General features: G+C 40.3%; 1 protein-coding gene across 1 annotated transcript in view; it reads right to left on the bottom strand.

The window, feature by feature from the left end:
* The window catches only part of C10H12orf42 (chromosome 10 C12orf42 homolog), a 74,316-nt gene that overhangs the window by 32,661 nt on the left and 17,358 nt on the right, over nucleotides 1–24,297 (bottom strand). The window contains 1 exon segment of the mRNA XM_057508348.1: nucleotides 23,471–23,577. Within this exon segment, the coding sequence (XP_057364331.1) occupies nucleotides 23,471–23,577 (107 nt within the window).

Genomic DNA, 24,297 nt, shown 5'->3' with positions numbered 1-24,297 from the left:
TCTCGGGAGGTTTGAGTATCCTGAATCTAAACCAGCTCTTATCTTAACTTGCCTATGTGAGATTTACAAATGGCAGGAGAACAAATAAGGAGTAATTTAAATTTTAATTTAAAAAACCCTCTATTTTCTTATCCCTTATCAAACTGCCAGCATTTTTCCTGCTGACAATGAGCAAGTGTCATTGGCATGGGCCAGACCCTACCCACAACCAAGGAATCTCTTTCATCTAAAATCCTGATCCCTTTAATAAACAAAATACGAAAAGGCAGTCAAAATTACGCTGTGGCTTTATAAAAGAAGGCAGGGAAATCCCCCCAGTACAATCCCCTACTTGTTATTTTCACATGCCATGTGACTCCAAGTCATTCTGAAGGATAAAGAGACAGGGGCTGCCACCAGATCCCAGCCATGATTTCCCCTCCGTTCCCAGCCCTGGCCCATCTGTTCTCCAGAGGCCACATGAATGGCATATGTCAAGAGAGTCAGAGCTGTGCAAACTGCCCAAAGAAATCACTCGGCCAACTTTCCTTTGCTTCCACGGCTTCAGCAATTGTTGCTGAGCCAACCACCATATGGCGAATAATTAGTTTTTCGACCCCACTCAAGAAAAATGTCCGCTTCATTGCCAGGCGTTAGCAATATGTGTGTTAATGAACAGTGGGAGTTGAATGCCTATACATTAACAAAAGTGGGGATTTTTTTCTCTTACAGCTTCAAGCTCTGTCCCTTTTGCTCTGCCTCCTTTCAAGGAGGTGACAGTCCACAGTCCAGAGCATTAAGGAGCAAACTGTAAATTTTTTTTAGTAAGAGGCTATAACCCGGTGGGAGATGTCCAGTTTTTACAACAAAAGTCTTTTAATAAAATGACCTGAATCTTCTTTTTCTCAAAATAATGAACTCAGTCCATATGAAGATTGGAACGTCAAAGCCGAGTACCAGGCTGTTTCCTGCCTTTGGTGCATAAGAGGTAAGCATAAATTTATAGTGAATGACATCAGTGCTGCCTCGAGCAGGATGCACTTTTCAGCCTCTTTAAAAGAACACTTACCTTCTTGCTCCAGCGGAAAATACACTTAATGCTCTTAGCATGAAGATTTAAGAAGCCAGTTAAGATTTTAGGTTCACTATACCAACAGTAGAAGCCTTAATAGGCAGATAATTTCTCTCAAGAGAAAAAGATCTTCAGGCAGTCAGAAAATTAACATTGATTTAATATATATATGGTGCAAGATAAAAATACCTAAGTTTGCAGCCATTTTTGCATTTTCTAGGACACGGGCAACACTGATTTTTTTCCTGATACATTGACCTACCTGCTTTCTGACCTTGGCCTTCACATTCACTGCATGCAAACATACAAACCCTGAGAAAAAGACATGGGGAATTGAAATATTCTCTAAGACAGTTCTCAGAGTCTAACTACAGGCCAGTGGTTCTCAAATATCTGCAGTTTGCAGATCGTTTGTACCCTGGCAGGAGTTCTTAAAGATCTTCCCTCTTATTTGTAGCTAAAAAAGAAATGCCTCACTGGAATAAATCAACAGAGGGGTGCTCATTTAATGAGTCAGTCAAGAGGAATTTCAGAGGCAAAATGTGAATTAGTGCCACACACAATGATGACTTCCATTTTCTTTTTATATTTTTGATCAATGAGAATAATACCTGCATTACCCTCTAGACAATAAATTCATTGAGAACATGGTTTGCTTCATTTGCTCATGACTACTTCCTCAGTACTTAGAGCACAGGACCAGCTAGGTGGTTGGGCTACAATGTATAAATTTTTAACAAGCAGTTGCTGAATAAATACTTTAAGAACTTCAAGTAATCTTGAATATTGCATAAGAGCAGTCTAGGAACCACAGCATTTTGTAGACCACAGTTTGAGAATCTCTACCAGTGGGCATTGAAAATTGATATTGGACATAACACCTAATGGGCATCTTCAGTTTCATCTAATTAGCATTGTCTCTCTGACCACCACTGGCCTATAACTACAGTCTTTATGTGTTTCTGCTCTGAAATTCTAATGGTAGGGAAAAGCACGTTCCATTTTGCTCAAAGAGCAGCCAGTGTGGGGTTTTCCATATACTTATGGCCAGAAAATTTAGAGGCAAAAGGATGATTAGGAAGTCACACATCCCAGGCTTCACTCCACACCTGACCAGGGACTCGCTCCCTCTTTATGCCTTTTAGCCTCAGTTTCCTCATCTGTTTATAAAAGGTGGTAGGAAAGGGAGAAAAATAATACCTCTTTTGCAGCATTTTGTGGATTAAAAAGTAAGTTGTGCAAACTACCTAATATGGTCCCAAACACATAGCAGATCCTTTATAAAATGTGGTTATTTTTGTGTTGGATCAATGAATACATCCTCAAAGCAAGAAATTTACTTAATCCTGGGGCTTCAACTTTGAAGGAATCATTAATAAATACTAACTTGGAACATGAGAGGAGCTGATTAATGCATCTACCTTCTTATTTTGAGCAGAGCCCTTTTTCCCCTTATATATCCACTCATAAAACACTAAAAGTGCATTCACTGAGAAAAATGAACAGCGTGACGTCACTCTCTTCATGGCTCGGACAACACATTAGAAACGAGTCTCCTTTTGCTTCCCAATCTGAGGTGAATAACAATAGCTTTGTGCCATGAAGGCTTCTCAGGGGTCTGACAGCCTACGTTCATCCTGGTGCTGGGCATCAAACCTGGTTCGAGCCACAGCCCTTGAGGGAAGGACGGGGGTGCCTCACCAGTGACACTGCTCTTAAAAGAAGAACTTCTGCTACACAACCCAAAACGTCACCCTACAAAGTTACAGTTCCATGAGCTGGGAATTTATTAAAGCAGAGTTGCTGATTTGATTGGTCTACAGTCAAGAAATAGATTCAAGGGGAAGCCAAAGCAACTCAAGTCAACTGTAAATGAGGAAGAAATAACTGCCTGCCAGAACAGTCTGTCCCAGGGCTATCTACCCCTTGACACAGCTGAAATGCTTGCTCCTGTCTGGCAGCTTCTAAACCCCAGTTGTAGGGCTGAGGACGAGGGTCTGAGACCGGGAGAAGGAGCAGAGACCCTGGAGGGGCAGGGAGCTTTCATACAAGACATGGCTTATCACTTGGACCACCTCCCACTAGCTGGGGGCCTCTGATAAGCCACATACACCCTGGCACCCTGGCACCAATCTCAGCTAATGCTCTCCTCTTCCCTTTGCAGGCTCACCCTACCCCAGCCCCCTAATCACTAGTTAAATGGCTGCTTTGTTAAAGTGATTTTTCTGAATATTCCCCTGCAAAACGCTGTCCTGCCTCAACTGAGCCGGTTGAATAAGCAGGAGGTGGTAATCAGGCATAACTTTCCCAATCTACATTTTACTCGACCTTATAGGTTTCCCTGCCATCTTTATCCTTACATTTGGTTATAGTTTTGAGTGAAGATATTATCTACAGAAGTTCTCCAGTAAAAAGCCTTCCTGCTATTTGGAAGGGGAAAGCGCATTCCTTCCTTAGCACTCACCGCTTCACCTCCGAGGACTTGCCCCGGCAGCCATACACACCTTCTCCATTCTCCTCAAGCCCAGGACCCCATTCCCAGCCTGATCCTAACACAGCTGAGAAGATGAAGGCTTCTACGACGAACCCCTTAATCCCTCCTCTCTCTGCCTCCACCCACCCGCCACTCTTTTTCTGGCCACATTTCTTTGTGAGGACTCAAGCAAGCCTCCACCTGGCCTCCTCACTTCAGGTCCTGCCACTTCTCCCAGCATCACATGTCTTAACTGTCCATGTTTCTGTTGGAAATTTCAGTCCCTTCCTCTATACCTATAAATGATTCTGATCTTCTAGCTCTAATATTGCTCTTATCTTCTTTTCCCCTGTGTCACCACATTTTGGGGGATAAGGAGGGTAAACACTATTCTAGTTGCCTCCATTTTCCCACCACTGACTTACTTCATAATCCTCCTATTTGAATTCTGCCTCCACTAGTGACACAGCTCTCCAGATGGTCAACACCACATCATAATCCCTTCATCCAGGGTCCATTTCTATATCCTTGCCCTTCTTGTCCACGAGGCAGCATTTCCCTATCTTGTATGCTCCTTACTTTTGAAACTCTCCTTATCTCTTTAGACAGTGCCTTCTCTGGTTCTTCACCCATATTTCTGATTTTCTCATTTTCTGCCTCCTTAGTCTTCTTCCATCTCTATCTAACCATCCTCCTCCCTAAAACAGCACTGTTTAAGAACGTTCTATACAGATGGAAATGCTCTCTGTATTGTCCAATGCAAGAACCACCAGCCAAATGTTGCCCATAAGTATTGGAAATGGGGCTAGTGCAACTCAAGAATGAAATTTTAAATTTTATTTTATTTCAATTCAATTACATTTAAATTGTTACATGCGGCCAGTGGCTCATATATGAGCAGAGCAGACATAAAGTTCTGTCCCTTCTTTTGTGCCTCCTCTCTTTGGGACGTCACCCTCTTCAGCCAGTCCTATCCCCTCCCTGCAGAGAGCTCTCAACCAAAGCTCTCAAATAGGACAAAGAAACAGACTTATGTTTCCAGGTTTCTGTTAAAATCTACAGCAGCTCTCTCAACAACACCTGGAACACTATGTTTCAGAATCTGTGTTTTACTGCTGTATTTATGCACTTGAAACTGATGTCGCCCTGGAAATGCTCAGAGCAGCACCTGGCTTTTGTACGAGTCCTTCTAAGGAGGTCTGAAGAAAGGTTTCCTGGTTACTTGAAATGGCTCTGTTGCATTTAATCTTTACAATCCTCTTCTCCCAGATTATATTTCTTTTAAAAGCCTGTCCCCAAGATAAGAGCTTCCTGAAGAGTTTTCTTTTTTCCCAACATTTTCATCCCTTTCAGTTTTCAGACCACAGCCTCCACCTGTTGCCGATAGTTCCTGGGTCCCCAACACTTGCCAAATAAGAGACCTGCTCTGTGCATTCTCTAACCGATTCTCACTTTAAGGCTGATGAGGTATGGATTTGCAGGAAGGGGTTGGAAAGGGAACCAGCCCAGCAGGAGTGCGAGAAGGACAGGAGGAGCCCTTTTGACTGTTTTCGGTACTTTTACTAAATCATTAGCTGAATCCAATCCTGTTAAGACACAGCCACCTAACCTCAAGGCACAAGCCTGTCTCTCTTTTGTTGTAATGTTACATAGAAAAGCACATTTTTATAAAAATAATCTGGAATATTCATTCACATTAAACATAAATATGCCTGTGTTTCATCATTTCAATGATTTTTAAACTACAAGTAGATTAGATTAAGAAGACTTCTTTTTTCTTAATCTTCAGAATAAAAATAATTCAAGACAAGTATTATTTGCATTTAGGGGCTCTAAGGCAGAATGACATACTAAGATACATATATTAATGGATAAATTCAAATACACACTTGAATTTATGTTTCATTTATCTACTAATAGTACTCTCACAAGGTCATGGTATTCCAGAAGTTCAAGTGATTTTCACTCAGTTCAATAATTTGCTCAGAATTTAAATAAAATAAACTATCATCATATTATAAAACACACTTAACAGTGTTTCTTGGAAAGCAGGAAAGACTCCTTAAAAGCTGCTAGAAAAAATTAACATGTAAATCAGGAAGGGCAGTGAATCTAGAGAGATGGCAGAAAATGAGGTGATTATGAAGATTATCTAGTTTACTAGATAACCTGGACTGTGAGATAGAGAAGGGGAACCCTGGCAAAAGATTTAAATAGCCCCTTCACCAAAGAAGATATGTGGATAGCAAATTAGTATGCTTAAAAGACTCTCAACATTAGTCATTAACATGCAAATGAAAACCATTACACACCTATCTGAATGGCTAATTAAAACAACTGAACAGTTGGTGACATTGTGGAGCAACTGGAACTCTCATACATTGCCGATGGGAATTGAAACAAACCAACCACACTGGAAACATTCTGGCAGTTTCTCAAAAAGTTAAACTACAAAATGATTGAACCATTCACCTCATAGGTATTTATCCAAGAGCAATGAAAACATATGTCCATAGGAAGACTTGTACAGTAATGTTTGCACCAACTTTATGTGTAATAGCCCAAAACTGGAAACAAGCCAAGTGCCCCTCAACAGGTGAATGAACAAACAAATTGTGCTATATCCATACGATAGAATACTACAGAGCAATGACAAGGAATAACTATTGGTATATACAACAGCATGGATGAATCTCAAAATAATTTTGAAAGACTAAAGAAAAAAATACTGCATGATTTCATTTTCACCAAATTGTAGAAAAGGCAAATGAACCTATAGTGACACAAAATAGACCAGTGAGTGTTTGTCTAGGGACGGAGGCACGGAGGCAGAGAAAGGAGGGTTTATGAAGGTAAAAGAGGGGGCTGATGGATATGTTCACACTATTGTGAGTGTGGTGAAGGTTTCATGGGGTACACATATATCAAAACATATTAAATATGTGCAGCTTATTTTATGTCCATTATGCCTTGATTAAAAAGTTGCCAGGTTTAAATCTATGTTACATCTTTACAAAGAAAGAATGATCTCTTAGCTTAGAGAGAAAGTACTTTAGTATTAAAGGCCAATCATCTCACAGTTTCTTCCAGGTCTATAATATTCTCTACCTACCATGCATCCATTGGATATGTAGTATAATTAATATTTCAAATAATTAAGTAGAAAGATGATGATAATGATTGATAATGAGGATGATGATTGCTGATGATGAAGACAGACGATAGATGATAGATGATAGATAGATGATACAGATAGATAGATGATAGATGATAGATAGATAGATAGATAGATAGATAGATAGATAGATAGATAGATAGAGATAGAGATAGAGATGGAGGATGGATGAAATCTCTATACCAAGCTGACTGATCAGCAGGCATGGCTGCATCTGAGGCTCTCAGGTGGAGGGCACCAGGTTGGATAGTATTAAGCAAAAACTCAAAACACTTGACAGGCCTCCTCACCCTTTTATTTTTAACACAAGAATCAAGGGTCATAAAGATACCAAGTGACAGTGTCAGACTTCATTTCTCTTCTCATTTAGTCGAGGGTATGTTATTCTACTCTTCCAGAGATTGAGATAGGAATGAAGCATTATTGGACCCCAGTACAAACAATGCTTAAATAGAGGTGATGGAGAAAAATGAATATACATTGAGCACCTACTGTGTGCAAGGCACTGTACGAGGTGTTCTATATACAGAATCTTCTAGTCCTCAGGTCTGTTCAAGTGTGGGATTATTACCTCATAATACAGACTCCTTAAGAAGCTTAAGGAAAGTTAGAAAACTTGTAAATTAGAAAACATCCTAGTTCTTTTGAGTTAAAAAAAATAGAAACCCATATTCAAAGATTACATGTGTATTCCCTCCCCTCTCTTTCTATAAAAATAAGCCTACTCTCAAACAAAAGTCCATGATAGAAGCTACAAAATGCAGAGACGGCTGGACTGAATTAAATTAGAGAGATGATGTCAGTTTCCAAGGGTCAGCATTGACAGGAAAACCTCATTGTCCTGTCACCACATCTCTGCTGCCCTTCCAGACGTCAGAAAGAAAATAACCAGACAAGTGCTGGGGAAAGACTCAAGGGGACTGTTTGAGAATGCTTTGCCTGCTCTCCCTGTTTACAACTTACATTTGGCATCCAGGGTGCAGAGAGTTGTAAGGACCTGTCAGAGATGTCATAACATGGAAGAAAATATGCACATATTAGAATTTTAATACAAAGCCAAATGGAATGATTCATTTTCAAAATATCAATGTTTGCTGCCAATGTGATCTAACAACATAAAATTGTAATGTTCACAAATGAAAGCAAAATTCATCTATACCCAAGCACACACAGAATGATTTCTTCAAAAGTCTTCCTGCTTTTGGAAATGAAAATATTTGGGAATATTTGGAAAATTGGGAAAAATGAAAATGTTTAATATCTTATTTTGATTTGTTTCTATATAGGCATTTGACTCACAAAATCAATTTAATTTAACTTCTTTCTACCTGGAGAAAAAATAATTTAATGCAACAAAATTCAAACATTGCTTTAAAAAAGGAAAACAAGCTGAAATCAGATATTTTAAAAATGAGACTATGGACAGAGTTCTCCATTTCCAAAAGAATATTTGTAAAAGTCATTAGGTAGTTGAATGATCTTAGAAGAAGCAATACAGTCAGTTTTTAGTGGCATTTCAGAAGCCAGAATTTCAGTAATGCTTGAATTGAAACATGGAGAGAAAATCCAACATTTTTCTCCAGGGCCTCTAGCTTTAATGGTACAAATGCATTGAGTCAGCTTCATAATAAGCGCTACCAATTAGTGTATCCATGTGCCCTGAATGTACACATCCAGAAGGAAATACAGTTATCTTTTTCATCTTTGAATTCAGACAAGAAGCAGAGGCAACCTCAGGCATGTTAACAGTCGTCAGCTGATCTGACCAAAAAAGGGAAAGGCCATGCATCTGAAGGCCCTTCTATATTCATGTACAATTAAGTTGTTTTCAGCCATTTTCATCTTTATTATATAAATAAAGAGGGAGGGCGTGGCATCTGGATCTTATACCATGATAAAGAAGTACTCCAGACCTCGTCCACAAAGATAAAAACTACTCTAATTCAACTTCCCGAAGTGTGTGTTCTCACAGCACAAAGGGGGCAGCAGCTGACATGGCTGTGATGATGCCAGAGGGAGAGCCAGTAGACATGGAAAATTTCCACAAAGACTTAGACCAGAGACGTCTCTGCATAGGCTGAGCAGCAGAGGCTACAGCGGATGGCAAGGACTACACGGTCCCTTTCCTCTCCTTGGAAAGCTCTGGGTCTTGCCTGCCGAATTCCAGTGAGTATGCCAAGCCCTGCTTTGCTGGCCTATCCCCTCCTTAGGGAAAGGGTCCCACCCACAGGCTTGTGCTACAAGGCACACACCCACGCCTGGGAAATGTGACCCCAAAAGGTGGCATAAATCACAACAGTGCATTGGAAAGGGCACTGAGCCAGAAGGAAGGAAACGGGTTCCGGGCTAGGATTTGTTACTGCGCATGAGGTGGCTTTGCGTAAATCATTTAACTTCAATCAGGTTTGGTTCGATGGTGAGCAGGATAACTTACAGCTAAGACTTTAGCAACTTTGGGGTCCAGCAGAGTTGGGTTTGAGTCTGTGCTCTGATCTTCTGATCTTTACAGGCACTGTGGCCTCACTCAACTGACTTTGTCCTCTTTGGCTTCAAAATCTTCACATGCAAAATTGGAGTAATAAGTATATCCCTCATCAGGATTTGGGGAGAAATAAATAAAAGGGCACATGTACAGCAACTAGTAATGTCACTGACATAAGGTACCCAAGAAATATTAGCTCAACAATAAGAGGGGATTTTTAACCTCTCTGTGTGTTTCCCCTTCCATAAAATAGAGATAATAGTATCTTACTCATAGGGCTGTTGTGATGATCCAAGGACTTAATACACATGAAGCATTTAGAAGAGCACACGGCGCATAACAAGGGCTCTATAAATTTAGTTGGCATTATTATCACTATTATTGTTGATGATGATATTGTTGATATTGATATTGTTATTATTGTTATGATTATCCTGGTATCTTGCAGGACCTGTAGCACTTTTAACATCATCATCTTTGCAGATCAAGCCAGTTAATCAGAAAATTATCAAATTATTTTTACCTCTGTGCAGAACTTTGTACATCTTGGTCGCTTTATCGGGGCTATTTTTGCTGACACTCACTCCTAATAAATATGCAGTGAGAGCAATAGTTTATTTTAATGTGGTTCTTCAATTCTATAGAGGCAAACATTTCAAAGTAATTCATGAAAAAAATAAATAAAACAACCTATATGTCCCAGGAGCAAGAAAAGCTTAATTCTATAACAGTAAGTCAACAGGGTGAATATTGTTATGGCATTAAAAGAATATGTGAAACTGTTGACCTTAGCTATAAAGTGTTATAGAAAAATGATGTAATGGCAACTTAAAGCAGAATATAAAGTTGTACATATTCTATGATTGAAATTCTGTGATAATACCTATGCACATGGGGAAAATCTAGATAAGTCTTTGAGTATAAGTTTTGTCAAGCTATGAGCACCTGAAGGCTCTCAAGCCTTTGGCCACACTTTCTGTAATTAATTTTTCATAATAATAGAAATAACTGCATTGTGCTCTATCAATTAAATTCCTCCAATATTAAGTGAAAAAAAAGTCATAGGGCACGTCTTGTTTGTTCAAAAATAGAGGACACATATGACCATCCTCCAATTTTGAACCTGATCACTTCCCTTACATGACAATAAATGTCAAATTAGAGTTGGCCAAAGGTTAATCTTTAAATAAATAATGTGTTATTGCTACTGTAACTATGGGCTAACCTACCATCATTGACTGCAGCATGTAACTATGGTGTATGAATTAACAGACACTATAAACACTAGCACAGGACAATACATAATAAAGCATTCTTTTCTAAATCATCTCTATGCCATGCTCAAGAGCATTGAAATACGGTAAGCAACTAGCAGATGCAGTTAGCAGAGAAGAGTTTTTATTCCTCTATGGAAGCCCCAGTGTGACTTCAGGAGTGTGACTCCCTCACAGATGCATCTGTTCCAATGGTTTGCACATGCTGGGCAGACGCCCGCAGCAACTGATGAATGTGGTTTCACTATACTCGGCCTCCCATATCCAGATTCTCAGCTGATATGAGTCCCATGAATTCTCTTATAAAGTCAGACAGAAATGCAGGTTGAAGCAAAGACTAGTTCATGATGTATTTCTGAATGAACATGAGAAAATATGTAACACCAAAAATGCATTCTTGCTCATCTATATCATCTTATTATTTGTATTAATGGTGAGGGAAAGGGGCAATAAGCTTATGGTGAAAAAAAAGAAGCGATTTACCAAGTGATGAGAAAAATGGAACAGCTGTTGTCAGCTCCGCCCCGAGCTGACATCACGGCATTACTGACAGTTGGCACCATCTTTTGTAATTACCACATTTATGGATGCTGTGAAATGTAAATAAGGTTAAATGGCAAAAATTCTATAATCTCAATAATACTACATGAAAACCCATTATTAGAATAGTGTGAGGTTCTAGCCTTCATTCCCAGGTGCAGCCTCTTCTCACTTTTCACAAAAACCTAGGGCTGAGAGACACCCTGTGCTGCATTTATATGAAGAATGAGATGGAATAAGATCAACTGTCAGGGCCACATTCATACTTCAGATGATTAACAAAGAAGCCCCAGCCTTTTCTTTGGGAAAACAGGGGGGAGACACTTTGGCCCTCCCAATTGTCCACCCCGAGCCCAAAGAACAAGGGTCTGTGGCCAAGAATAAAAATTAAAATTACAAAGTATAGTTGCCTCTATGTGTTGCACACACTGATTTTTTATTTTGAGGCAGGCTGTGTATTTCTCCAAACCCTGCCCCAGAGCCCTGCCTGGATGTACAAGGAAGAAGGAGAGGGGCAGTTGCACAGTCCGTCCCAGGAGATACAGACCCTATATGTCAAGTGTAAGGTCAGAGAAAAGCTTCATGAAAACAATGCTCACTGGAGTCGCAACCCCTCTTTATAATCTGTGAGAATCAGGCAGTGGGAGGAGGTCCCTCCTTACCACGGGAGAGCAGCGCTGGATGGAGGTAGGGTTAGCGTTAGGACGCAGGCTAAACCCCAGGAACAGACCTGACCCTGTGCTCATCAACCTACCTTCCGGCAGCAGGCCTGAAAAGGAGTCCAGTAAGTTCCACGTGCATAATGAACAGGGGCAAATAACACCTGCATATCACTTCTTCTAGAAAGTACCAAGGACCACAGAGACTGGGGCTCCCTCAAAAATGGAAAAAAGTGAAATTTTTTAATGCTATACATACTTGAATATGTAGTTATATATAGGGAAATGAAAGAGAGAATGCATCCTCCCGAAGGCTCACAGAAACCTCCTGCAACCACTCATTTTGGGAATTTGGAGAACAGAGTTTGGCATCCTTAATGCGATACAAGGCATAGCCTTACTGAACAAGAACAAACACCCGCGAGAGAACAGGTTAAGATGAGACGACAAGGAGAGTGTTCGATGATTTTAAAACACCAGGATGACCAGCAAAGACGAATAAGCAGAGACAACACAGAGTAGGGTGAGATAAGGAACAATTCCTTGGAAATTAAATGTCTAAAAGCAAAAGCAAGATCTTCTTTGGATGAGTAAATGGAGTAACCAACACTACAAAGAAAAATCTTATCACCAGTAAGGAAGATGGAGCAGATACTGTTGGTGCAAATCAAATCCATGTTCTGCAAACAGAAACCACTTTTGTTTCTGTATCTGCAGTGTCCACACCTCAGAGAAAGTAGCCTGTTCTTGGGTCGGGGGGGAAATCACTATTAATGGTGATCTTGTTCCTTTTACTGAGACTGGTTTGGGGGAGATAATGTGACTCAGTTACAGTCAGTGAGACTTGAGAGCAAGTCGACTGGGGACTTCTGAGAAGAATTTGCTCTTTAAGATGACACCACGCAGGAAGAATGCTCTTCTAGAAGGGGAGGCAACCTTACCAGCATGAAGGAAACAAAGTTAAGGGTAGGGACCCCACGCTGGGCATTGCAGGTGTCTCTTGACATGTGGGACAAAGGGGATGCTCTCCCCTTCTGCAGAAGAAAAGGACAAACCAAGTAAACGTGCTTCTTTAAGATGATGCTTGAACATGTCTCTAATAAACTGAACAATTAAACAGGAGTTAAAATGAAGAATGAGAAAGTTCGGCAGGAGGCTGATGGTGAGCAAGGAAAAAAATTTAATGGATTGATTTTAAATAATTGTTGGAAATAATATGATTCAAATACATGCAAGGAGCTATATAATTAAATTAGAATCAATTTATTTATGATTGATTAAACTGAAGACTTACTATTCCAATCATATTCCAAATTCTAAATTACATAAGCAAAGATGGGATAGAAAAAAGTATTTGCTAAATTCCTTGTTAATAAAGGAAAGAGTTAAAAAATACACTTCATAAATTTTCCATCATAGAAATGCACATTGAACAATATTTTGGAAAGTCTTAAAAGTAGCCACCAAGATAATGACCCTATTATTATTTGCATGTTACAATGGAAGTAAAAGGTATAGAGAACATCTTCCCTTAGAAGAAAGGATTAATGAATATATCACTTATTCAAGATGGGCAACGTCCCTTTTACTAAATTATTTTCTGTGAAACCCTTTTGAGTGCACCCAATATTCCCTGCAGATCCTCATACAACCAGTTACCACTATGTAATTCTCCAACCATACTTTTCCCTTGCCCTTACTAAATCTTCACTTTATAAAACTGATGCCAAAAATTCAAGGGTGGCAGAATACTTGATTTTATCTTCAGTTTTCAGAAGTTTAATTAGGATGTGTCAGCATGAATGTCTTTGGGTGTATTTACTTGGGATTCTCCCAGCTTTTTGAATGGGTGGGTTTATGTCTTTTACCAAATGTAGGAAGTTTTCAGCCATTATTTCTTCAAGAACTTTCTCGGTCCTGCTCTCCTCTCCTTCTGGGACCCAAGAATACAAATGTTAACACTTTGGTTACTGTCCCTCATGTCCATGAGACTGTTCTTTTTTTTTTTCCAGTCTGTTCTCTCTCTGTTGTTTAAATTGGGTAGATTCATTGTCTGAATGCTTTGATTTTTTTTTTAAGAGAGGTGTGAGGAAATCTTATTAAAAATGTACTTCCTAGGCATTGACCTAAAAATTGGTAACATACTTCTCTTCCCGGAGCTCTACATGTCCTTTTCAGGTCCTTTTCAGTTTTCAGATCCAGACTGAACAGTCCCAGGTACAGGGAGTCACTCCATGTTTTCTTCCTTTATAGTTCTTTTCATAATCTGCAAGCACATGGTTGATATATTTTAGTGGCTTATTTTCTCCTTCTTCACCTAGAATTCAGCTCTAAATGCTAAGGATCATGTCTTATTTGCCACTGATTAGCACAGAGTAGGCACTCAGCAAATAGGGTTTTGAATCGAAAGTGAAGACATGGATCAGCTACCTGATACATGTCCAAAGAGAAACAACTGGCACACCCCACATACTTTAGTGGTGGGGCTAAAGCCAGATCAAGAAAAAGATAGCACAGATGCACACAACCTGGAGATTTAAAAATACATAACCACCAAAAAGAGGAGCCCATTTGTGGCCCCTCCTTGCCTAGATGTCCCTAGAAGATTCAACAAAATACACTTTAACTGGCATCTGAAAATTATTGAGGATAATTTAAATCTTCATTTCAGTCCATTGAGGAAATATGAAGGTTTACATTCACAGCCTTCAAAGCCTCTGGTCCCAGCTCTTCCCCACTTTCTCCCTCTGCCCTGCCTGCGTTTGCTGTTCCTCTGGATTTCTCCCCTGCCCTCTCCTTTGCATACAGCGGCTGTCCCCTTCCCCCTGCACGACTCCCCACCCCAAGCCCCCCAGAGCCCTCCCTCACACCAGAGGGCGCCACAGCTTCCCCGTTCCCTTTCGCCCCACATAACATTATTATTTTTTGTTTTCTCTTGTTCTTGGTATTGTTCTGATTCTTTCAGTATTTCCCTTTCTTTGCTCACTCATTACCCTAACCTGACATTAAAGGTCAAGAAGCTAATTGGTGAGAGCAGAATACTTCTTTGCTGATAAATTTGAAGAGACCAAGTGGACAGAGGCAAAAGAAAGAAATCTCCTTCTAGGGGGAAGGTGAGGGAGCAGGTGCCATGCAGGAGAGAGACTGTGAAGAAATAAAAATAACTCTCTTCACTGCACCGTACTTGCACTCAAACAATTAAGTATAAGATGCCAAAGTACCTGTGTATGTTGATGTATTTCAAGACTTTGTTCTCCTCCGAGTTACTAGCCATTCCCTATTCTCCATCCATTTCTTTCTCTATGTTGTTTTTTTCCTATGAGGTTTTAATCAGTTTTCCAACTTATGAATGATAACATGATGAGCTCTGGAAATTATCATTTTATTATATCGTTTGAAGAAGGCACAATTCATTAAGAAACATTAAAACATAGCTTAGGAGTGTATCTAATTGGTGAAGGCACAATTCAGTAAGACTGAAATGAACTGGCTTTAGGCAAAAGGAAGAATAGCACCACTGGTTAGGATCCCAGGGTTTGGGAAGTACTGGATCTGAGATGTCTCAGCTCCAACCCTTAGCAGTGGCATGAACCCCAGTCACATACTGAACATCAGAAAATGGAAAACAGTCTTTCTTTGCATTACAGGAAAATGGAGATCATAATATGACTGCCTTATAGGGTCTCTATGAGAAGTAAATGAATTCTTCATGTAAAGTGTTAAAACAATGCCTGGCATCATAGTCAAGTTCAACGAACTTTAGCCACTCTTGTTGCATTAGACATATGCCAGTTAGCCTTTTCCCAGAAAACAGGGAGGTATGGGTTTATGAAAGTTAAACTCGCTAAAGAGAGTTGAGAACAACATACACATATCTAACAAAGCCCGTACCTGACATCCTCACCATGCACTAAATGCCTTTAATTTAGTCTCTGCTCTTGTTCACGTGTAATAAACTGCAATGTGCTATCTTTCATTCATAGCAAACTGCAAAATATAAGGTCTACAAGAAAACCCTGAGTTTCCCCCAAGGCATATAGGTTACCATACAGGCATAAACATGAGTTCTGCATGCTGAGAAGTTCAGAGAGCCTACCTTGCAGATGGGTGAACCAGCGGACCGATGGCCATGGCCCTCATAGGAACTGCCACTCCTGTTCCCTCGGAGTCCATAGGACAAGAGGAAGATGGGGGGAGGGGGCAAGTACAAAGGTTAGGAGCACAGTGATGGAGGCACCTGTGTTTTAGTGATCCATGTGATTAATCCAGCACGCTGTGGAAGTCTCTTTACAGAATCAAAACTTGCCTGGTTTTGATCCACATTAGAAAACACTGTGGCATTCTCTTGCCAGTGCCTCCTCTGCTTTGTGCTAAGTTGTATTCTTCAAAGTTCTGTAGGAACGAAGGAGAAAGAACATTTATATAAGGACCCAGCAGCACAGGCACTTTGACAAATGTCCTTCTCCCCATCCCTTTCTGCAGGACGCTTTCTGAGCTTTCCAACTAAGCCCTGAGTTTATATTTGCATCATTTCTACCTAAAAGCCAAACAACTAGAAATTGCCTCCAAATGCAGATATTTGTTAACCATGAAAAATGGTTTTCACCAAGAGGTGGGTGGATGGCAAATCCCACACAAACTCTTTGCAGGAAAGAGGTGACCGTGGTACAGAAACATTCACGATCCAGTGGGAGCCACCATATCTTCATGAGGATAAGTGACCTGAAAGAGTCCTGTCAGAATCTGAGAGTTTTCTCACAAGTTTTAGTGTGAGAGGAATGGGAGACTTTGGACGTGACAAAGAAAGAACAAGAAAGCCTCAGGGAAACAGAGAGGGAGCTGTCCCTATGCAGCCCAGTCAGCTCCGTCCACCTCCATCGGCTATAATGTGGCTCTGAAAACTGGCATGAGGTATGTCTGAACAAACTAAGACCCTCTGAAGCCATTTCATCTCTTCTCTTCTGCAAGGGAGGAACAGAAGTGAGCCTTCTGCAGAAAGCCTCCGTGGTCCAGAATACAGGGGTCTCCCACCTTGGTGAGGTTTTCCAGACAGTGGATTCTACTGAGGCCACTGCCAGTGCCAACAGAATAGGGGCATGGGGCAGCCGCCACAGAAAGCCCCCCAGAGCACATTCAGGAACATGAGAAACACTTGAAAAGTGTTCTGAAAAAAGGAGTGTGGCTTCCAAGGGAAAACAGGCAGGTGCAGAAGAAGATCCCAGTCCGCCTCCTACCATCCTCCCCCTCCCCGCCCCTCGGTTCTCTCAGCTGCAATCTCTTCCCCTATTGCAAAGGCTGAGGCTGAGGCCAGCAGCCGGAGACCTCCCGGGCGACATGCAGTCATCTGGATGTGTGATCCATGTAGTTCATAATACAATCAGCCCATACAATCAATGAACTTCATCAAAAAGCTAAAGACTGATGAGGTCCCTGTATTAGAAATGATTTTACACGCCCCTCATTTCCCTTACGGCTCTCCCTGGTCCTCTCCACAGAGCTGCTGCAGAGTCAGAATTTAATAAATACTTGTTGAACTCTATCACAGAGCTCATTACCAGCCAGCTACCTTGTCCTTTAGGCAAATTCCTAATCTACCTATTAAATTATAAGATCTTTAAGCACAATTACGCTGATGGATTTTTCCTTGTATCCCCCAACACCTTGCAGAGCAGCCAGAACATGGTAGATTTTTAGCAGTGGTGGTTGAATCGGTGGCCTGTGGCATAATATGCTTATGTGCAGTCTTGCCATATGGGATTTGTGTTTGTATGTACATACATACATGCACACACTCTTGTATACATTTATATCTGTGTGGGTCTGGCTCTGAAAGGAATAGAACCAAGAAAAATGAGAAGAGAGAAGAATTAAGCTTTGGATGGTTATCAACAATTCCATCTGGAAAAAAATCTTTTCTACACCATTCTGTTCACTGATTGTCTGGGTTCTCATCAGCTGATTGAAAACTATTTAAAAATGAAGATTAAATTACCCAGTCTCCTCCTCTTGCTTTATAGCAGAGGAGACTGATCCAGAGAGGTTATGCATCTTCCACAAGGGCACACAACTGGTGATCAAGCTAGACCTGGATCACAAGGTCTCACTTCCTCTTCACTCCTCTAGTCTCAGCAACCTAATTTGAGCTCTATGCCTCTACAAAAACTGTGCCTGCCAATGTTACCAAAACCCATCCCAGTTGTTGACTCAAATGAGCATTCTTAGTACACTTCTTATTTTGTTTGCCTTAGTATTTGATGTCAACTAGGTATTCTCTTCTTTTAAACCCCATTACCTCCTTTAAATGTTGAGGCAGCAATGCTAATGATTATTGAGTACGTAATATGAGCCAGAACTATTTCAAGAACTTTAACTCTACTGTGACACTTATCCCTGGGAGTTAGTTATATTAGTATTCCTATTTTAACTTAGGAAAACTAAAAAGAGGTTAAGTAACTTGCCCAAGGTCACACAACTAGTCAATAATTCCTGGAATTCAAACTCAAAAATCTACCTGCAGACCGGGCACTCCTAACCACTGTGCCTCTCATTAGCTCTTACTTCTTTCTCACCCTTCCAGGCCTTGGGCCTTCTCAGTCTCTCCCTTGCATAGTCCTTAAATATTATTCCTTTGATTTCCAGTCTCAGCCTTCATATCTTATTCCCTCTCTTGATCATCTCATCTATTCCCAAGACTTCCTTACAACCTCCTGATGACTCCATAAAACTTTTCTCTCTAGTTCAGTCCTTTATGCTGAGTCACAAACAAAGGAAACATCTATCAGCATGTACACTTGAATGTCTGTGTCTGTTCAGGTCCATAGACAGAATGGTCTCCTTTGCCAACCTCTGCTCAGCTGATACAAAATTAGGTTTAGCTTTATCGTATATCATTTTCTCCTCTCTTCATGCCACTTGGGTTTAGTTTATTTAAAGCAAAAATAGAGAACCTAATCCTTTCTTGTTCTTTTAAGTAAAAATATATTTGTCACTTTTAACCAAAGGGTTAGGTATGTTGTAAGAGGAATGCTCCACCTGTCTACTGAAGGCAAGGTCCCAGTTGCTCAGAAGGCCATTCAGAACTCCAAAAATTCCTTCTGTAAGTGCTGCCATCATACTGGGCCTGACATCCGATCTCATGACCGCGGTCAGCAGAGGGAGACACAGGCTGCTACTCCATTTAGGATGGAGAAACACTTGACCAAAAACTCCAATAAGTTTCTTTTGTGGGTCAGTTTTAACCCCTTTCATCGGCCAGTTTGGCTAGGTGCTTTACTTGTTCCATCCTTCCTTTGTAAATAAGGTCAGCTGATCAGGTTATACAAGGACTAAACTTGGGCTAAAATAAGTTTGAGATTGGTCACCACCACTGAACCTTCTAACAGTGTATCAGTTAGTTTTTACTGCATAATAAACTATTTCAAAATGTACTGACTTGCAAGAAAATGTTCTGTGGTTATTTGGGTTATTAATCTGATCTGAGCCAGCTCAGCCTGAGCTGGACCATTTATGATAACCACACTCACATGGCTAATGATTGGAAGACTAGTTGGTCTAAAACGCACCTCACTCGCATGTCTGCTGTTAGCATGGGTGACAACCTCATGTTTCCCACCATCCAGTAGGATAGTTGGGCTCATTCTTAGAAGGATGGAAGAAGAGTTTCCTTCAGTGAGGGAGGCAAGCCCCAACTCACAAGCACTGTCCAGTTCTTTATTTATGTCATATCTGCTAATGTCCCATTGGCCAAGCAAGTCCTGTGGCCAAGCACACATTCAAGGAATGGAAAAATTAACTTACCTCTTGATGGGAGGATTGAAAAAACATGTTTCAAAGGGGCATACATTCAGGGATGCAGTGAATTATGGGAGCCATTTTTGAAATTTTATGACATTTTCTTAGTCAAGTCATAGGAATAGAAACTGGAAAGATCCCAGGAATTTGAGATTACTGAAGCTATCTGAGAAACAATGGGTCAAGAGGCAGCATCTGGGAGAAGCCATTTCAAGGGTGAGAGCGACTGAACTAGACCAACCAAGAGGGCAATCTCCAAAATCTCCCTGACTTTGTGTCTCAGTCTGAGGGAAACAGGATCTTAACCTACTCTTTACTTTCCTCTAAAAAACTGGTGTCACTCAATAATTCTCCAACCCAGTAAATGGCAATACCGTCATCCAATTAGTTCAAGCCAAAAAGAAAATCATCCTGGATTCCTGCTTCTCCTTTATCCCTATATCCTAACCATGAGCAAGGCTGATTGGCTTTATCCATCTAAAATCTGTTTCCACTCTACCCACTCATTTCCATCTCTTCTCCCACTGTCATCTTATAGCTTTCCTACATCTTTCACCTGGACTTTTACTATAGTCTCCTAATTGATCTCCTTGCTCCCTCACTTGTTCCCTTTACAATTAATTATCCAAACAACAACAACACTGTGATCACTTGAAAAAGTTAATCATAAGATGGTACAGCCCCACCTAACACTTTCAATGGTCTCTCATTACACTTAAGATCAAAACCAAAGCTCCTCTTTGTGACCTAGGAAGCTTTTCATTATCTGGACCCTGAGATGAACCTCTTAATCTCAGTGCATACCACTCTCTTGTTTATCAACTATATTCTGGCCACAGGGGTCTCTTTTTTCTTTTCTGAACACATGAAACATACATCTTCCTTGACTTCAGTATCTCAACTAGCCTCCAACCTCTGCCATCCCCTGGGTTTCTCTCATTCATCAATACATTTTTTTTTCTTGTCTTTCTTTTTTTTATTTTTAAAATTTTTGGTATAAAGTCTTTCTCATGTCAGTTTTATTGAGGTATAATTTATACAGAGTAAAATTCACCTTTTTTTCAGTGTCCATCTATATGAGTTTCATTGAACATACAGATTTGTAACTATCACAATTAAGTGTATAACATACTAGAAAAGGTAAAACTACAGGGGCATTAAACAGATCAGTGGCTGTCAGGGTCAGGGTGGAGGAGGAACTGACTATGGGGAACACAAGGCAACTCACCTGCCTCTTTCCTTCATAGCTTTTATTAAAATCCATAATAATCTTGCTCATTTATTTGTTTACTTATTAATTGTTGCCTTTCTCAAAAGGCACATCTCAAGAGGTCAGGAACCTTTCTGTCTTGTTCACTTCTGTGTCTCCAGAAACTAGCATGGTGCCAGTCACTAAAGAGGTACCCAATCACCTGCTGAATTCCTCAGTGATACATAAACCCTCCCCCCACCCAGCCCTGTCCCTCAATCACCCTTACTCCACGATCATATCCTATGGAGTCTACCTGTTAAATATCTCTAGGAGCTCTTCCCTTTCCTCTAACTTCCCTGCCGTGTTCCTGTTCCTACTCTTTTTTCATCTGAAGATTGTAATAACCTCAACAGTGGTTTTTCTGTCTGCAGTCTTGCCCCCTCAATCACTGTCTAATTGCTGCTAAGTACAATTGAATAACATCACTCCCTTGCTTTAAAAAAAGAAAAAAGTAAAGGTTGCCCATTGTCTAGCAACCAAGCCAAACTAGCTTGGCTCTTCTCTGCCCCCAACCCCAAACGTCCCCCTTCTTGCTACTGACAGGCTTTCCTCCTATCCAGCTATGGCTCCCAGCAGCAAAACGCTGCTGCTCACCTGTCCTACCTACAGCCGAGTGAGTCCCCATTGGTGGAGAGCCCTGGCTTTCTTCGTATCCCTGCCCATCAGCATATGCCTAAGGCTTCATGTCTCCAAATTTAAGACAAATATTGACATGGCAAGTAATTTAGAGCCATCAGAGCATGCCACACAATTATGAACCATGATGTTTCTATGTGGTGTACCCATACTCTCAACTCTCAAGATATGGGTCTACTGAATCTTGAAACCACACATTTTTCAGATACTGATAGTAGCAATTATTTTCTCTGTTCCTCCATTGTATTTTGGAAAGAGTTAAGAGGTTGACATTTACTTTTATGGAATTACATCAGTTGGCTGGAACTAAGCCTGAATTACTCTTTCTATAAAACTGACAAAAGTGGACTGGCTCAAAATTTTTAATAATTATTTTTAATACATGCCATCCAAGCTCTAAAATATCAAGCCCTAATGATGTCATTGGTTCTTCTTAGAGAATCACTAGTGTCTACTGAAAGAAACTGGCTAAGTAAATCAAGGTGTATCCATAAAAATATCACTCTGAAGTTGTAAGAAAAATGAATGAGGAATCCATCGATGTGCTGCTGTGGACACAGCTCCGAGTTATAGTGTTAAGTGATGACAGCAAAGTGCTGAATGCAGCTGCTTACCTGCACCCTTACATCTGTTCATTTATAGACTTTTATTTGCTTAGAGAATATGTGGAAGCATTCCCCCAAAAAATAGAAAAAATGACTTCCTGCCAGCAGGTTGAAAATGACGCCAATTGGAGCAGGAGCGGGAGCAAGATGTTCCACTGTATACCACTTACTGTTTTTGGTTTTTGAACCATGTGAATGTATAACCCCTTTCAGTTTCCTAATTTTTGTAAAGGAAGAAGAGTTTGGGTGGGTACCAAAATGTGACTCGCAAAAGACCCTACTAAAATTGCATTACTCCAAGGCTTTGAAACTATCATAAAATCAATAAAATTTTTCAACAGCCCTGACAAACACACATATGCAATAAACTTTATTTATATATGTGTGTGTGTATGTATGTAGATATATACACAAGTAAAAAAATGCATTCTAAAACAAAATGAAAGTGTAGCATTTATCTGCTTTATCAATTGTTCTAAAACTTTATTTTCTCTTAGGTAGGAAACTGGATTGTAAATTCATTTACCCTTTCAGGTCAGTGAAATGGTCCAAGGTTGTCTTAATAGTCTATGGCGTTAACATCATACAGAATATAATTAATGCAACTACACATCATTTTGGCTTGACACACACAAAAAAAACGTGATACTTTTTGCTGGCCCAATATCAATTTATTTTGGGAAATCATCCTTCTCATTCCCCCTACACCACACACACACACACACACACACACACACACACACACACACACACACAAATATTTTGTGAAATTTAATTACAGCTCTCAGAGTTAAATGCAGAGTTAGCAAAAGTTGACTGGCATGCTCTATTTCCCCCAGACACCCTGATGATTCCAGGAATGAACATGAGACTCAAGTTTGGCCAATTGGTCATTGGATAGGAGGTGGGAACTGTTATGGATGCAAAGCAAAAGAGCGTCTCTTTGCTTTTTAAATTACAAGCTCTAAAAATCATAAAAGCCTATAGCTGCCAGGACCCATTATCACTATCCATTCTGAAAATAAACTCAAAATGAGAATTAAGTCAACATAGTGATTTGGAAATAAATTAATATAAGAAGGAAAAAAGAAAATCAAGACAATATCAGTGAACATTAGATCCAGCCATTCTATGAGCCAGTCTACTCCATGGATCTACCAACCTCATAGGCCAGTGAATTCTCTCTTTCGTGGCTGTTTTTTGTTGTTGTTGTTGTTGTTATCATTAATCTACAATTACATGAAGAACGCCATGTTCAGTAGGCTCCCCCCGTCACCAAGTCCCCCATACACACCCCATTACAGTCACTGCCCATCAGCGTAGTAAGATGCTGTAGAATCACTACTTGTCTTCACTGTGTTGCACAGCCCTCCCCGTGCCTGCCCCCTACATTATACATGCTAATCGTAATGCTTTGTGGCTGTTTTGAAACACAACCCAGTTTTCAATAAAATTGTTGTGCTTTTTACCTGTACATATACCAGAGTTTCCTTAGAAACTCTGGTCTTTCTTGGGATTGTTTTTTAATTGACCTGGGAAATGCAGAAAATGTAGACTGCCAAGTTTAAGAAATTCAGAGAAATTCTTCATGTGAGCAGTGAACTGAGAGCAGGGCCAGGCTGTTCTTTCACGATGAGGGCTGGGATATAGGCAGAGGGGAAAACACACAAGATAAAGTTTATGGCTCCAAAAATAATCCACGCCACCTGCCATTCTTTCTTCCCTAATGGGGGATATTTTTAAAGTTTTTTGCTTCCTTTATTCTTTAAATAAAATAGTCCTGAAAACAACTGAAACTGACTCCAGTCACCTACATATGCACATCCTTCCCATATGTTTCATTAAAGTGGCCACATAACTTAATTATCTGTTCAACAAATTCTTATTGAGTTACACTACATGCCAGACATTGTTATAGAAAGTAGAGATACAATAGATGAAGTCTCTGTCCTAAGGAAATTTACCATCTAGTGGAGGTGACATAAATAAATATATCTATAATATTTCAGATGGCAATTTTTCTATTGCTAAGAAGAAAAAGAAGATAAGGTAAGGAGAAAGGAAAAATGGTGAGGACAGTGTATTAATTTATATACAGAAATAAGAGATGCCTTCCTGGACAAGGTGACATTAAAGCAAAGACTCAAAAGCAGAGAGGACACAGCCATGTCGTTTCTTGGGCCAGAGTCATTCTAAGCATAGCCGGTGTGTCAGAGGAAGGAGACATAGGGCACTGAGAAGGGGGCCAGATGACTGGGGAGGTGGGGTCTTCAAGTCAGCTTTATCACCTTGAAAAACTCAAAAATAAAGAGGAGAAAGAGATGTTGGATAATTAGTATGAATAAGGTCATAAGTAAGG

The sequence above is a fragment of the Manis pentadactyla genome, chromosome 10, assembly GCF_030020395.1.
Source record: "Manis pentadactyla isolate mManPen7 chromosome 10, mManPen7.hap1, whole genome shotgun sequence".
Classification (NCBI taxonomy): Eukaryota; Metazoa; Chordata; class Mammalia; order Pholidota; family Manidae; genus Manis; species Manis pentadactyla.
The sequence above is the reverse complement of the archived record's forward strand: the minus strand, read 5'-3'. Positions and strand labels throughout refer to the sequence as shown.